Below are 13,219 nucleotides of genomic sequence, written 5' to 3' on the forward strand. Positions count from 1 at the left end.
AACCATGATTAATTCTCTTTCAGTTGATGGTTATTTCTATATACATGTACTTTCAGGTGATATAAGATGTCATTTGAGTTTTATGTAGAATTACCGCAAATTAAACTTCCCTGAAAACATGTATTCCTTTCTTTAAAATATTGTTTTGATTGACCAATGACAAATACGCTAAAATACGCTAACTTTTCATCTTCCTCAATTTAGCATCATTATCAGCAGCAGCCGCAGCATTACATTAATCAGTATTCAATTATTATCATTTTTAATCATCATCATGATCATCGTCATGATCATCATCATCATCATCATATATGAACAAAGAACGTACTTAAGTTTATTTAATTTATTTTCAATATAAAAATAGAAACACTCTCATATAATATTATGAACAAAACAATTTAAAGTCACGTATGACTATTGTTAAACATGTATTTACAAACGAACACAAATTTGGTAGTAGTAAATTGCATTTACAAAATGGTTATTGCATTTAGTCCGACCTTGATTTAATATAAAACAATTAACAATGTAAGTGTAAAAATTCTCGAAACTTTTTATGCAATTAACGGTGTTAATGCTAACAAATCCTGAAAAAAACACATAAAATGCTATATATTTACAATTATTTGAAGAGAAATGGTTGTGGTAGCCTTTGCGGCGCTATTTTTGTGGCGGAACCTGCTGACAAAAATCAGAAAGGTCATTAAGAGGGATTTAGATATTTTGTTTTCCTTTTTTTATTTTCTTGCAGATCATTTGTTTACATGTACTTTACCTCTTTTACCAGTTTTCTGAAAGAAGATTTGTCTATTTATTTATGTTATGAAAATAATTAAGTTCGTAAAATGAATATGAATAAGAAAAAAAACTAAACAAGTTTGTGCAAACTCAAAAAAATAAAAACGCAGGCAAGGTTCAAAAACATAAATAAATTTGTATATATGTAAAAAAAAAGGTATGTTTCTGGGTCAGAAGTTCATTTCCATTGTTCAGAGCTCGCGAAAAGGGTTTTGTAATCCCGGCCGATGTCTTGGAAAGATAATTATAAAAATGAAATAAATATTTTTGTCAACTTGTTTACGTAAAATATGATACTTAGCATCACTTGTGACAAAAACTAATAACTTACAGTAGAAGAAACATGGAATGTACTTGCACAATGTGAAAGACTCTCGCAGATGAAATGATAGACACCTTGTCATTCGAGAGATCTACTTCCTAATAGAGAATAAAAGAAATGTCCGAGGTCAAATAACTTTGATATAATTATCATCTTTAAAAGATTAGAACGAGACAAAATTGAAACCTAGCACCAAGTCTAATTAGTTTAAAACAATATTTTAACAATGATGCAAAAATATGAAAACAATAACAAGAATTTTCAAAAAGTAACATATATTGACAATCAAAACAAATACTCAAACTCCAAACATGTGGACATATTTACACTGAGATGAATCCCTTTTCTAAAAGGTAAAAGACAATCGAATTTCATAATCCAGATGAATTAATTATTGTACGTTGGTTATTGGCAAGTCAACAACAATAAATAAAATAAAATTTGAACACATATATAATTTCAAAGGAATAACAAACAACAATTGTACAGTGCAATATACAAATATCTGTTTAAAGTCCTGGCGCCAGTATCAGGAAAACACTCAAATCTCAATCTCAATCTTAAATCCTTCTCCACAAAAAAAGCATGGTAAGACTCAAGACCTGATATGTTTTCACTCTTGTTTTGAAAAAGGATTTACCAATGGAATGTATTGGTCGAACCCTTGTGTCAAGACTTTAAAGAAAACTAATTCCAGGGCAGAAACTGTACTTGAATAATGGTTAAGAATTGAACTCACTAACATGACTGTTTTGTTGAAGAAATATTTTTCTTTGGTATGTTAATAGTCTATGCGAGAATACACCTTTACAAAGTGCAAAACAAATTCGGTTGTTAATAGTTTTTGATGTTATGCGGTAAAATGAGTTCAGATTGAGGTTGAGATTTCACTTGAGTATGTTTGTGATACTGGAGCAAGCTACTAACATCTTTTCAATTTGCAGTTTGTGCTAAGTACACATTTTCCAATCTCAAAATTCAAAAATTCAACTAACAAACAAATAAATATTTATCTATGCAAGCGACGTATAAGTCACATTTATAACGACATAATATTAATGCAATAATATACAAAATAGGTAAAATACATGTTTGGCAAATTTAAACAATTTCAACGGTCTAACGCAAAAAGTTAGCTTATAATCGTCCGAAAAATTGCCACGTATACCGATTCATCTATTCATCGGTGAACATAACTATATACATGCATTAAATTAAGATTAAAATATACAATTTTCATAAAAGCAATTTTCAACCATCAACACATGCAATTGGAAATCGATTGTTCAGAAAACTGTTGAAGTAAATAACGTTGTTAGCGTCACCGTTGTAATAAAAATGGTTTGCTCTGAGTCTCTCACGGTCAATTGTGAGATCTTCTGTACATCTGTCAAGACTTGTTTTATTTAAATGCACGAGCCCATCATTAACTAGTTCATTTTTTAAAATAAATACAAATGCCGTTAGCATTGCTCTTTACTTTAACGAAGTTCTGAACAATCGGTCCAATAAGAGCGATAAAAAAATAACAACACGTTATACAACAGCCGGTATTGGCTAACTCTGCTTGCGGCTAACGATGTGTTGTTCGAGACACTGAAGGGACTATTCGTTCCTTATGGATATGATGGCCAGGAATGGCGTTGTAGTCTTTGATGTGAATACGGGAGGTAGAGCTTTCCTTGGTGAAAGAAATGAAGTCTGTGGACTTTGATTACTGGTGAACAGGAAAGTTTTGCCGACGGTAAAGTGAACAACAATGACATCGCAAAACAACATTGTCTTGATTTCGACCGCGGATCGCGATGCTACGGCCCGGAGCATTTTTGTTTATTGGAACAAAGTCATTCTTTACATGGGTTTGCAAGAATAGTATGTGCAAATAGCGGACGAATGTTTTTGTTGCGACTGGGCTGTCCTGACGTCGATGAATGCAATGAGCGTAGTGGGATGGATAAAGGCTTTACATGGAGTAGCAGGGGGTACGCCTAAGCCGAATTGGGCGGTAGGCAACAGGAACTCGGTCCCAGTGGAATTTGTACACAAGGCGGATTCCGTCTTTACGAGACATCAGTCCATCGCGATAATAGTGTCTGAAACAATAAAAAATTATCTTGGAATTGCATGCATATATAATACATTCACTTGTAGATGGAAATGTTCACATAAAATTTCAACCCACGAAAATGTAACGTAAATATAAAAGCAAAGATTGTGTCGCAATACGTAGAAGTTTAAAAAGAAAAGCTATTGTTCGCTTCCCTTTTATATGTTTTTTTTTATTTTCACGACAAATTCTTCAAAAAAAGACTGAAACCTAGAATAAATAATAAAATTTGACATTGCTTTTTTTCTTTTCAGACGTTCTCTTTCTGTTGGATGATTATTAAAATGTAAATGATAATTTTCTGAAATATTTTAGATACTGCAGCGTCAAAAATAATTTGTATGTATATATTTATTTTTTAAAAGTAAATTTGGATCGCGAATAGTTTGAGCTTTGATAACATCGGTATTGGAAAGATACACTAAAATTATACAAACTATTTTTTTCTAACATATAAAAAATGTAATAATAACACATTTTAGAATAGCTGAAAGATGGTGAGGCGGTTACCTCAGCATTTATTAATACAGGTGGGTCATAGAGTAGTTCAAACCCCGAGTGAACTTTTGTTTCGCAGACTTTTACAAGGCGGTGACCCCAGCATTTATTAAAAAAGATTTATTGATGTATGTGCTGTTCGTCTTTCTTGTTTGTTTTGTGGCGTTGTGTGTATCTCTTTTAGTGGCTTAATGTTGTGCCTCTAAACGGGATATTCGCTCGATGTTTTTCTACCAGGCCTGTCCTTACAGTTTCCATTGATTGACAAATACCCGTATAAGACATGTTCATGCCAGCTAAATAACCAAGTAGAACACCTCGACCATCTCCACCAGACCACGAGCCTCGGGTATTGGTGCATTAGTATAACTATGATAATTATCATTATTTGCAGTGTTTTAACGGGTATTTTTATTACTTAGCTCAGATTGGTTCCCAGTGAAGTCTGTCATTGAATACATCATAGAGATTCCTAAGAGAAAAGTCTTCGGGCTTAAGTGCTTAATTAAAATTACTTCTTGCAGCCTAGCGCATTATAAGGAATTCTGAAATTCTTATTCGTCCATACATCTGAGGTTGTTTTCGAATGAAAATGCCTAAGGTGCTCCAAATGCGAAAACATGGCTATCTTACCGTATTCCTCTGCTGAGTTTTTCAAAGTTCATATCCGTCTTCTTCTTCTTTTCGCCCCAGCGCCGGCTTGTCTCTGTCGTGTCCACGAATTTGAATGTGCCCTCGTCTTCGTTTTCCCATCTAATATGTGTTTTGGAATGTTGAAGCTCTTCAAGCAGAAACTTCCAAAGGAGGATATTCTTTGCGCCACCTGAAGACGTTAGAAAGCCAAACTAGACAAATGTAAACATGTAATGCTTTTTCGTCTAGAATCATTTTCGTACAATATTTAAACAAACAGGATCATAAGAAGACAAACATAAGTGTTTAGCATCTAGGATGTTATATGTTACATCTAGTATTCGATCGAATTAGGTTTGTTTAATCTTTGCCTAACATATCGAATGCCGCATCATAAAATTCATCTTTTAAAATAAAGAAGAAAACAAAACTGTGATTAATAGGAAGCGCCATCACTGATTTTGGTGACGAAATAAAAGGACTATGATCTAAATACAAATAAAGACATTAGAAAAAACCTTCGACAAGCTTCGACAATATCGGGCTTGATTTACTTTGTTGAAAAAAAAATAATAAAAGCAGACGTCCCAGTACCTCGAGGTTTACAGCCGGTTCTATCCACCCTTACGCCCATGTCTCTGTGACCAAGCTTAAGGAACGTTGGCGGTCGGCCACGTTTTGAAAACGACTTTCCAGAATCTAGGTCTTCAATTTTCGGAATGTTGTACCCTTGAAGGTCAAATATACAAGTCTTTGAGTTAAAATTGCAATATAATGTACATTTTATTGGTATTCTAAAAGTTCATTCAACTCATGACGAAGTGCCAATATGGCAAACGAAAACCGTTGCATCATGAATAACGATTCTGGTGCGTGACTAAAATTATACTCCGTTATAAGATTGTTTTTAAATATCAAATGAGTTGTTTGTCCTATTTTGTATTAAAACATAATTTTCCACGCCAAGTCATTTACAAAATATGTAACAGGTGATTACCTTCAAAGACTGATTTAGTACTGAAAACGTAATGGTCGGTGGAACGTTTGGCAGCATCTATCGGCACTTCAACTGGAATAAAATAGTATGCCTTTAAAGTACCTTTATCATTATTGCAAGGTCAAATATCTTACTGGATTATATCAATGGTTCTGTAATGAATCTTAAGACGACAAGAAACGCTTAAAACTCTCGAAATATTCCTCAAAAGTCAACAAAAAAGACAGAAACTATTTATTTTGTTCGGAGCATCTATTTTACTCGAAGGATCTTCAAGGATTACTCAGTCCTAAGAGTGCGCCTTTATAAATACCAGAAACCAACGGCTTCAAAGCGTCTTTAAGTAACATAATAGAGACTATTGATAAGCGTGAACGATGTGTACAATAAAACGGTTGATCAAGACAACGGAGAATAATATGAAACTCTTACCGCTGCTATCGCTGTCGTACTCCATATACTGATAGGGCTGTGGATGAGCGACATTTTCTTGGTAATCCTCGGGAATGCAACGACCGTAATACGGATTGGTGATCTGAGCGGGATCAGCATATGGTGCCTGGTACGTGTAATTCTGGAACGCCTCCGATGTTGTTGTATTGTTATTACTGTCATTGCACGGAATGAACTCGCCTGTGTTTTGACAGTGAGCATTTTGAAGCTCGTAGAGTTCAGAACCCTCGGGAGAACTGTCGTCGGAACTTATGCCATTGTCGCTGTAGTTTCCGTAACAACCCGTCGGACTCCTAAGGCAAGGGATTTGCGACATTGTTGCGTGATCAACCCGCAAGTGTTCTGTCGAAGCCGCAATCATGGCCTCTTGGAAGCTTTCTCGCTTTGGAATGTGATTAGAAATCATGTAAGCATGTGCATTTGGAGAGTGTTCAGGTGAGAAAGAGTTCAGACCGGAATTAATTTGTTCTGCTGTATAAGCGTCTCGTGGACTTGGTAGTCTCTCTCGAATTAGTTCATATCCTGCTGTGTAAGGATCTTGAGGACTTGCAATTCTCTCCGGATCTCTAACATATTCTGCTGTGTATGGGTCTTGAGGACTTGCTATTCTCTCCGGAACTCTAACATATTCTGCTGTGTATGGGTCTTGAGGACTTGCAATTCTCTCCGGATCTCTAACATATTCTGCTGTGTATGGGTCTTGAGGACTTGCTATTCTCTCCGGATCTCTCACATATTCTGCTGTGTATGGGTCTTGAGGACTTGCTATTCTCTCCGGATCTCTAACATATATATTTGCTGTGTAAGGATCTGGGGGACTTGCCATTCTCTCCGGAACTCCTACATACCCAGCTGTAAAAGCCTCAGGAGGACTTGGCATTCTCTCCCGAAGTCTTACCTCTTCTTTCGTTGTCATCGTCTCCTCTTCGAAGCTACTATCGCTTTGCCACTCTGACGTCTTGCTAAGGCCTAATTCGTCCTCCATTTCTGTAAAGTACAATTATAAAAATACATTTCGTTTTAAAACTTGGCTAAATTATCAGTAAAACACAATCGCTCGACATATTGAATCTATATAAATAAACGAAGCATACATCTGAATACCGAAGTCAATTTAGAACCGGCCGACTTTTAAAATCATTAACATAAAGAGCAAACGTTAAAGTCGGACTGCTTGTTAATCATAACGCATTGGTATTACTAAATTGGTTTGTATTAAAATAAACTCTTTATACCAAAACAAACTGGATAATAATGATAAAAACTTAAGTTTGCATGTTCTTCTATAGTTTCATTCTAATATAAAATACCAAACTGTGCTGGCTAAACAGTAAAACTAAATTCACAACGTTATATTAAAAAACAGATTGACAAACGAACCCTTTTCGTTTGTATTTGGGACGTGATACAAACGGTGAGCAAATATGAACTCAGTCACGTATTTCAAGAAAACACACGCACAGTTGATGATTTTTTTCCGAAGACGCAAATGCTTCGAGACTTTGAAAGCGTCAGAAGCGTGCTTATTTAAAACATGTCATTTAATAAGATAAAGAACTACCCCAAAACATTATTTTGTCAATAAACGCTATCATTTCACGCATGTTGAAATAAACTTATCCCAGATAATGATAATAATGATAGCGAAGCATTCGGTCCGTGTACAACAGGAAAGTATTATATGTTTTTTTATACCTAGAACGTCTTCCAATGTGTTTTCGTTTTCCATTGAGGATAAGAACCGTCAACTTTTATCTGAAAGAAAAAGGATATATATAAATAAAAAGATACCTACCTATTTGTGAAGATCTCCCTTCTGTCACTAATGTTGACTTTAAACTAAGGTTACACTTATTCCGAGAAAAGATTGCCACTGACTAAAGATTCTTTCTTTATAATTATCACTTTAATATTGAGAATTTCTCTTGCAAAAGTGTTTTCAAAGTGTCATTGAATGTACACAAGTTGATTTTATCTTGTGTAATTGTCCAAACGGATATAGTGTTAATTTAACAAGTACTCTGACAATAGATCGTCACGAGTGTCTTTCCTCTTCACAAGACATCTAGAAAGCTTTAAAGTTTTAAAATGCTTTTCAAATGCGCATGTACAGATTTTAAGACAATACGATACTAAGATCAAGTTAACCAACCAAATTTCTAAGCTAAATCTCCATCCAACCCCATTTCTTTGTTCTTAAATAAGTAGATAAACTTGATTGCTATTCACAAAAAAGACAAAAGCTACACTATTGTATTCTAAGCTTCCTTCATAATACAGATTGAAAAACCAGATAAAATAAATATAGCATTTAGGAAATTGCAAGTTTCTTAATACTATACGCCTTTATATGTTACAGATAACTAGGTTATAAATCTATAAAAAGTATGCAATATATTGAGTAAAAATTACCTAATGGGTAATGCAAAATACCCGCTATTATTCAGTTGTGTAATTTTGTAACAGCGTACTATTATTTAAACTACTTCCCAAAAGTACGCGTCAACACAAAGTGCACAATTTGCAGACGACGCTATAAAAACTTGCAAAATCAAATACTATCCTTCAATATCAGTTTAAATTCTCTTTAAAACGAAAAAGAACCGGATTTAAAACTTAAAAGAACGGTTATCTAAGTTAAAGCAAGGTGCAATTAATTTCGTCGTTGCAGTATTAAATAAAGCCATAACAATCGCATTAATTACTTGTAAAATTAAAATTCCATTTGCAAATTGCATTGTATTATTTAAGCTCGATCAAAATAAATGCAAACATTATTGTTTTATATGAATATTTAAAAATTATTTCCTTTTTAGCAGTTTTAAACTTACAAAAGTTAATGTCGTCTGTGTCTGCCGCAGCAGATAATAAACAAGTGGTAAAATGGCTGGTTTGCCCAGTGATTACATAGCCCGAGGATCTATTTTAGGTATTAAGAGGGACTTCCCCCCTAAGATATAGTAGCGACGCGCATGACTTTTTATATTGATTGACAACCATTGTATACAATCATAGACGCATATTACATTATGTTTACAACTGAGGTATTTAAGACATAAATTGCGAATAACTCAATTCGCTCTTGCGACTCGTGCAACTCAGAAAAGAAAATGCTTTAATTTGGGGGAAGCAATTGCATTGAAGTTGTAGAAAGTGTGAACTGTTCTAGCAGTAAGTTGTTAATCCATTTTATTTATTTTTGATTATTCATTATAAAACACAAAAATATCTCAGAAAAATGTTTGTTTTAAGAACGTCAAATGGGATAAATGGATTTTCTTTCAATACCAGCATACTTATGGCCGTTCATTTGTATTAATTTAATTCAGGAGGCTTTATTATGTTCTTGTTGCGCGCTTTCTAACCAATTATGTACTTTGGCATAGTCTTATATTAAGTAGTTGGCGATGCAATATTAGCATTGCCATCTAGTTTGTATTAATATTTCATTCAATAAGTACTTCGCGCTAAGCGATTCAATTGCACGTACGCCATCGTTGGTCATGTTGTGCAGTATGTACGGTTAAATTGCGCAGTTTCTTCGTCGCATTTTGGCAAAAGCCGCACGCCAATGTAGAACGTGGTACATCAGTATATACTGTGAAATTGCACAAGTTGTATTCTCAACATAGCAAACGTTGAACGGATTTATACGGTATGCAATATTAAATTGCTCATGTAAATGTTACTACCACCTACGTGTTTCTATGTTAAATATTTCAGCACAGCTTTTCAAACGTTTAGACAAGGTTTCACTAAACAAGTTTTCAAAACGTCCCACCATCTCCTCAAAATATCGTAAAACGGGTTGTGGTCTGGCTAGAACGTGCAAATTTGGCATATAATCGTTTCAATGCGACCATGGTTAGTTCGTCAACAGTTCTCCATACGTCCATCTCGTCTTTAGCGCTCGTCTGCAGGTAAATGGCCTGTTTATCTTATGGGTCCAAGTGTCCAAGCCTTCCAAGCCCGTCTGTAGCCAGCTTGTTTCTTTTTTATTTCGATATCCGATCTAACTAGTTCGTTACTCGACCACCTCGTTCACAGACAGTTTTACTCGTCCTGAACAGGTTCTCATCTCATCTCATCCCTGCTATTAAAACTCAGAACGTATTTGTCAGTCCTCATTCTCGTTGCATCTTTAAACTGTTCTCTATTGCCCAATCATCTCATTGTAGTCCTGCTCTACCATATCATTGCATTCTTTCCCTACCATCTCATTGTGTTCTTCCTCTACCATCTCATTGTGTTCTTGCTGTGCATTCAACAATAATTGCATGAAACCAGCATTCAACATGTTAAGAGCTGCAGTACCATCGTTCTGGGCAACATTTACTAAAATCTTAAAATTAGCAACAGACTGTACAAATCTGGTAACCAAATGATGACCCAGTATGGTCAGACTGTACTGCAGACGGGATTTACGTTGTTAGAACTTCGTAATTACTACTTAAACTTACTCAAAACGAGTAGAGCGTATTGAGAACCTATTGCGAACGTTAAGAACTTATTACAAAAGTGTTCAGAACTTGTTGTTGTTGTTTTTTATCGTATTTAGACGGAATAAAGACGCACTAAGGACGAAATGCGATCGAGTTAAGTCTATCTGTGAACGGGTCGAATAAGCTACAAACGGGCCGATTGGTGTGAGCATGTACTGCCAATTGACGCCCGATCGCATCAGGTCATAACGATTCCCTATTATGATCAAAGAACAGCAATTCCGTTCGTGGAACATCCATCGCGTGTTTAATGCGTTGTAACGCCGTAAATTGCAGGATGGGGTGACGGTTGCCCGAAAACTTTGAGCAGGCTCAACGTTTTGGAGCAACTTTCCTATCAAACTCTGTCCGAGTCCGTCGACGAAGTTCGTGAACCGACCGTAGAAAGTTGCTTCCATGTCCTCTTTGTCTGCATTCATTTTAACCCGTTCGGCTACATTTTTCAGAACGCAGTGAGAACAAATTTTGTGTGATGGGGCTATCATGAAAAAGAATTAATAGCGCATCAGTATTTATCAATTATTAATTTCTACAAAGTTTTAAATCGTAACCAATTAGTCATGTCATATAAAAGTTATTTTTTTTTATTATTTCCAAAAATAACGTGTTCCTTTTTTATGTTAAACACGATGGAAATTGGAAATTATGATTCCCGAAGTATCAGTAGTAACTAGGTAGTTTTCCATTCATTTGTTTTACGGAAGTTTTATTTCACTTGCCCATTTTACAAAAATAAAAGATAAACAAACAAATACAATCAAATGTAGTTTTGGTGTTTGCATTTTTGTGTGGGCCAATACCAATCCTGGATTGTCCGCTTATTAATCTTAAGTAGATCGATTCTAACGAATGCCCCAAAAATAGTTTCGTCAGTCTTTTTTACCACCGAGGTCTACGGGTTAAACTGGAGTCAGTAGGAAAAGGAAGCGTATATTTGGTGTTTCCATGTTTGTGTGGGTCAATTACAATCGAGGATGTTTAAAATGTTCTGTTCATTATTTTTACGTATATCGATTCTGACGAATGCACCAACAAATACCAAATAAGTTAGAGTCAAATTTCGAGGTAGGCCCGCTCATATTGTAGATTGCCAAAATTGCATCATATGGCCCGTCTTTCTATGTTTGCTCTTCAATTAACAGATTAATGAATAAAACAAAGATTTCCAATAATGAGTCTTGAGTTTGAATCTTTCTCCGGCCAAAGGCGTTAGGAAATGCGGACCCAGTACCCGTATTTACTTTCATTTTTTAGACTAGCCGAGATTACATGTTCTTGTTGATGTAAGCGGTAATTTTCGTTCATTGCGTCAGCAGGAGCTCGCACGCGCAAACTACGCAATGGCAGCCAGTGCAGAAGTGGAAGGTATTGTTTACATGTTTGTTATTAAATTATTTCCTCCTATATCATGCATATTTGTATAAATTAATTGGCATGCTGATTATGTATTTTCTTAGTTTGTGCTGAGTGACCTGTCATGCTCGTAAAAACTTTTGCAACGTACGGTAAATGTGTTACACTGTGAAGCCGTGGTTCTTTTAGGATTTGAAAACAATAAATGAGAGCACAGCAACATACTTCTGTAAAATTGACCTTGTGGTACGCTTGTGAATTCCTTTGATGCCTTAGTGTGCTTCCCCTTGAATAAAGATGAAGAACTAGTAAAAGATATTAAGATACGTTGCATGCGTTCAAACTACAAACCTTTAAACTTGTAACTTGGTTTAGTTATAAACTTAATAAAAACTCATTAGGCTTTTTGTATTTCTACATCTACTTTTTGCTTTTAAAAAGCCACTTTTTACGAGCATTATTAAGAAATAAAACTTCAATATCAGAGCCAATCGTCTGTGGTCTAGTAGCTTTGAATAACCAAAATGTCATATGTTATTTTAATGAGAGTCCTATATTTGGACCGGCCCAATGTTATCAATATGCACAAGTGTTAGCAACTAAATGAATAAATGGGTAAATCACCAAATCTCCATTTTTCAATTTATTCTAAAGACTTTATTGGAATTACAATAAATGTAGTTTCGAGTTAACAGAACAACTCAAACAAATAAATCAACGAATACGTATGGCTTACAATTTCAAAACATTCACTGTTTGTTTGTAGAGTCGTGATTTGATAATGTATACAGAACTACTTCCTCTTTGACGTTGCAGGTGTTTGCAGACGATTTATTAACCCTATCTGGCCTCGTTTTCGCAAAAGGTGTAACGCAAGAACCCTCAGATTTCTAACTAAGATAACATTAACTTGCTTGCCGTTCAGTGCACAATATTGTGACCCAAATCTCAGATAAGTGTTCCTATAAGGTTCGAGCAGTCCTGTCATAATAAATTCACTATCATTGATTTGTTTGATGGCTCGCCTCTTAGAAAGCGTCTGCTCTTGTTAACTGTTTTCAGTAAGCTCATATTTCGGGAAATGATGCAAGTTTTAGATCTATATTTGAATTTTCTTTCGGAATATTAAAATGTGTTCACTGGGCGAGTGATATTAATCTGATTTGGCACGTTTTGCTCATCTACAGTTTTTGTAATGAAAGTGTCGTCTGGTTTTTCACGTACGGGTCTTTATAAACGGGAACCGAATCTACCAATTCCCATTACGAGCCAATCTGTTGCTGTCTTTGGCAAAATGTGTATTTTACGAAAGTTCCTCTTCGATCACTGAAGGACAAGCAGTATGCTATCGGTGTTCAGATGCAAAAACATAAGCTTATACAATATGCATTTCAATACAACAATGATTATATTCCAGATATACAAAGTTTCAGCGTAATCAAAGGATAAACCAGGACAATGATACGTAAAAAAAGACAAGTGATTTATGACCAAAAAAAGTAATCTCGACAGAATTTAGCTAAATCATTCTAATAGTTACTTCAGAACCACAAAAC

The 13,219-nt window shown here is 35.1% G+C and overlaps 1 protein-coding gene across 3 annotated transcripts; it reads right to left on the minus strand.

Moving 5' to 3' along the window:
* Positions 1-328: 328 nt before the first annotated feature.
* Positions 329-8,715, minus strand: LOC128231777 (uncharacterized). 3 transcript variants are annotated; one of them, XM_052944961.1, is made up of 7 exons: positions 8,640-8,715; positions 7,504-7,563; positions 5,788-6,795; positions 5,356-5,427; positions 4,953-5,087; positions 4,359-4,548; positions 329-3,213 (listed from the first exon to the last, which is right to left on the minus strand). In XM_052944961.1, the coding sequence occupies exons 2-7, from the start codon at positions 7,535-7,537 to the stop codon at positions 3,084-3,086; spliced, it is 1,569 nt and encodes a 522-aa protein (XP_052800921.1). In that variant the 5' UTR covers positions 7,538-7,563; positions 8,640-8,715; the 3' UTR covers positions 329-3,083. The 3 variants fall into 3 exon arrangements, with proteins under 3 accessions (XP_052800921.1, XP_052800920.1, XP_052800922.1); XM_052944960.1 differs by lacking the exon at positions 8,640-8,715 and adding an exon at positions 8,514-8,559; XM_052944962.1 differs by lacking the exons at positions 7,504-7,563; positions 8,640-8,715 and adding an exon at positions 7,604-8,411.
* Between the last annotated feature and the right edge of the window lie 4,504 nt (positions 8,716-13,219).

This window comes from Mya arenaria, chromosome 4 (assembly GCF_026914265.1).
Source record: "Mya arenaria isolate MELC-2E11 chromosome 4, ASM2691426v1".
Taxonomy (NCBI): domain Eukaryota; kingdom Metazoa; phylum Mollusca; class Bivalvia; order Myida; family Myidae; genus Mya; species Mya arenaria.